Consider the following 1,908-nt stretch of genomic DNA (forward strand, 5'->3'; position numbering starts at 1 on the left):
GTAGTAAAAATATATATTTAATTTTAGCAAAGATATCAACGGCTGGATTTAATTTTTTAAGTAACAAATTATGTATATACGTGACTTATACTGTGTATACAATAGAATCTCGTTACTATGCATTATCTTTAACTCAAGAATAACAGAATTTAAATATTAAACATGCTAATACATTTTTAATCATAAGACAGAAATGAAGATAGGACATAACATGAAGGAGATGAACAGCATGCTACAATCGTGCAATCTTTTGTGTAATGCATTTTCTAATTTGAGAATAGAAATTGTACTTTACTCTTACCGAGTAAGAGTAGAGTTCCACCAATTGCTGCGGCCCATTGCTTCAAACCCAATTCCAGGACAAGATAATATCCTGTAGGAATCAGTAAACTGCCGCATATCGCCGGTACTAGGCGCAACGCGTACAAAGGAATCGCGTCGCTGTAAGGACTTCCGATCCTATCAAACTTGAATTGTCCATCGAATCCAGCCAAGTACGCCGCTGCAGAGATCAATTGCTTCCCTAAAGGCGGATGGGAGTCGAAAAAGAACGTCCTCTTCATGTATAATCCAACGTACTTGCCATAATGTAGTTCGTCGAAGCTGTAAGACAGATAAGTAATTATAATAGACTAATATAAACAACACATAATAATTGAAAAGATGAAAATAACCAATATTATTATTAAATTTTGATTTATAATTGATAAATTTTATTATTCTAATCGCATGTTAAATAAGAGATAAATAAATTTATATATATAATACACAGAGCGTTTCTTAAATAGTGGACATTAATCATATAGCGCTATTCCTGATCAAAAATTGAATAAAAAAATTTTGCAATTTTCGTGATAGTTAATGGTTGGGCAGCCGGATACGCATTTATTCGGCAATATTTAGAAATTAATATTTCGTCAACCATTATAAAAATTGCAAAATTGTGGAGGATTTTTCGACTCAATTTTTAATGAGGAATACAATAAATCTATCAAATGATATGCATAAGATTTTTTTTATTCTTCAGTATGCTAGATATATCAAAATGTTTCCTTAAGATGCATAAAACCCGATTCTATCCTATATATATTATATAATATATATATAATTTTTTACACATACACACACACACGCGCGCGCGCGCGCACATACACAGGGTGTCTCACAACTACCGTACATCGTAATGACTATCAATTATTAATTTCTCTTTTATTAGCGTTATATTATTTGCCAAAAATGCGTATGCACTTACACTATACTACGCGGTTCCTCAAGACAATAAAGACGAGTGCAAATACCCGAAATTAGTAAAATCACCGCTATCAGATCAATCTCCAAGCTAATCCTGATTCGAGCATGCACCACATTGTTTGATAGAGGTTGTTTTGACTTGATAGAATATAATAAATTTGCTTTATTACTTTCTATCAAAGTAGTATTTGAATCTGTCTGTTCATTTGCCTGTAACAAATAAAAATCAATACAGTAATCAACACGATGCAATCAAATCTGATAATTAATTGATTTTGGAAGAAATTGCAAGCAATGAAAATAGTGATTCTGAAAGATATATCTGTACAGAAATTTTGCTGAGGTATTTTTTAATCAATACGTTTTTATATGAAAAAAATAGAGGATTTAAATATAGGATGTCCGGAAAATCACCCGCAGGCTATATCTCCACGTGGTGCATCCTGAATAACGCCAAAATATTCCGAAATATAATTATTTTTTTTAAAACATTATGAAATAAATTACGATTGTGATTATAAAAAATAAATTACAATTTTTTTAACATAAAAGTGGTTATAACTTGGAAATGACTTATTTTCGGATCTATATATATAATAGTTCAACAGCGAGAATTAATTCAAGCACCCTGTATATATATATATATATATATGTAAT

The 1,908-nt window shown here is 30.7% G+C and overlaps 1 protein-coding gene across 1 annotated transcript in view; it reads right to left on the reverse strand.

The window, feature by feature from the left end:
- Nucleotides 1–1,908, reverse strand: part of LOC108752632 (protein O-mannosyltransferase 1) — a 5,082-nt gene that overhangs the window by 2,511 nt on the left and 663 nt on the right. Inside the window, exons 2-3 of the mRNA XM_018493609.1 lie at nucleotides 1,253–1,461; nucleotides 302–603 (exon numbers count right to left, since the gene is read on the reverse strand). Coding sequence (XP_018349111.1) covers nucleotides 302–603; nucleotides 1,253–1,461 — 511 coding nt within the window. The remainder of the gene's footprint in view (nucleotides 1–301; nucleotides 604–1,252; nucleotides 1,462–1,908) is intronic.

Source organism: Trachymyrmex septentrionalis, unplaced genomic scaffold (assembly GCF_001594115.1).
Source record: "Trachymyrmex septentrionalis isolate Tsep2-gDNA-1 unplaced genomic scaffold, Tsep1.0 scaffold60, whole genome shotgun sequence".
In the NCBI taxonomy this organism is placed as follows: Eukaryota; Metazoa; Arthropoda; class Insecta; order Hymenoptera; family Formicidae; genus Trachymyrmex; species Trachymyrmex septentrionalis.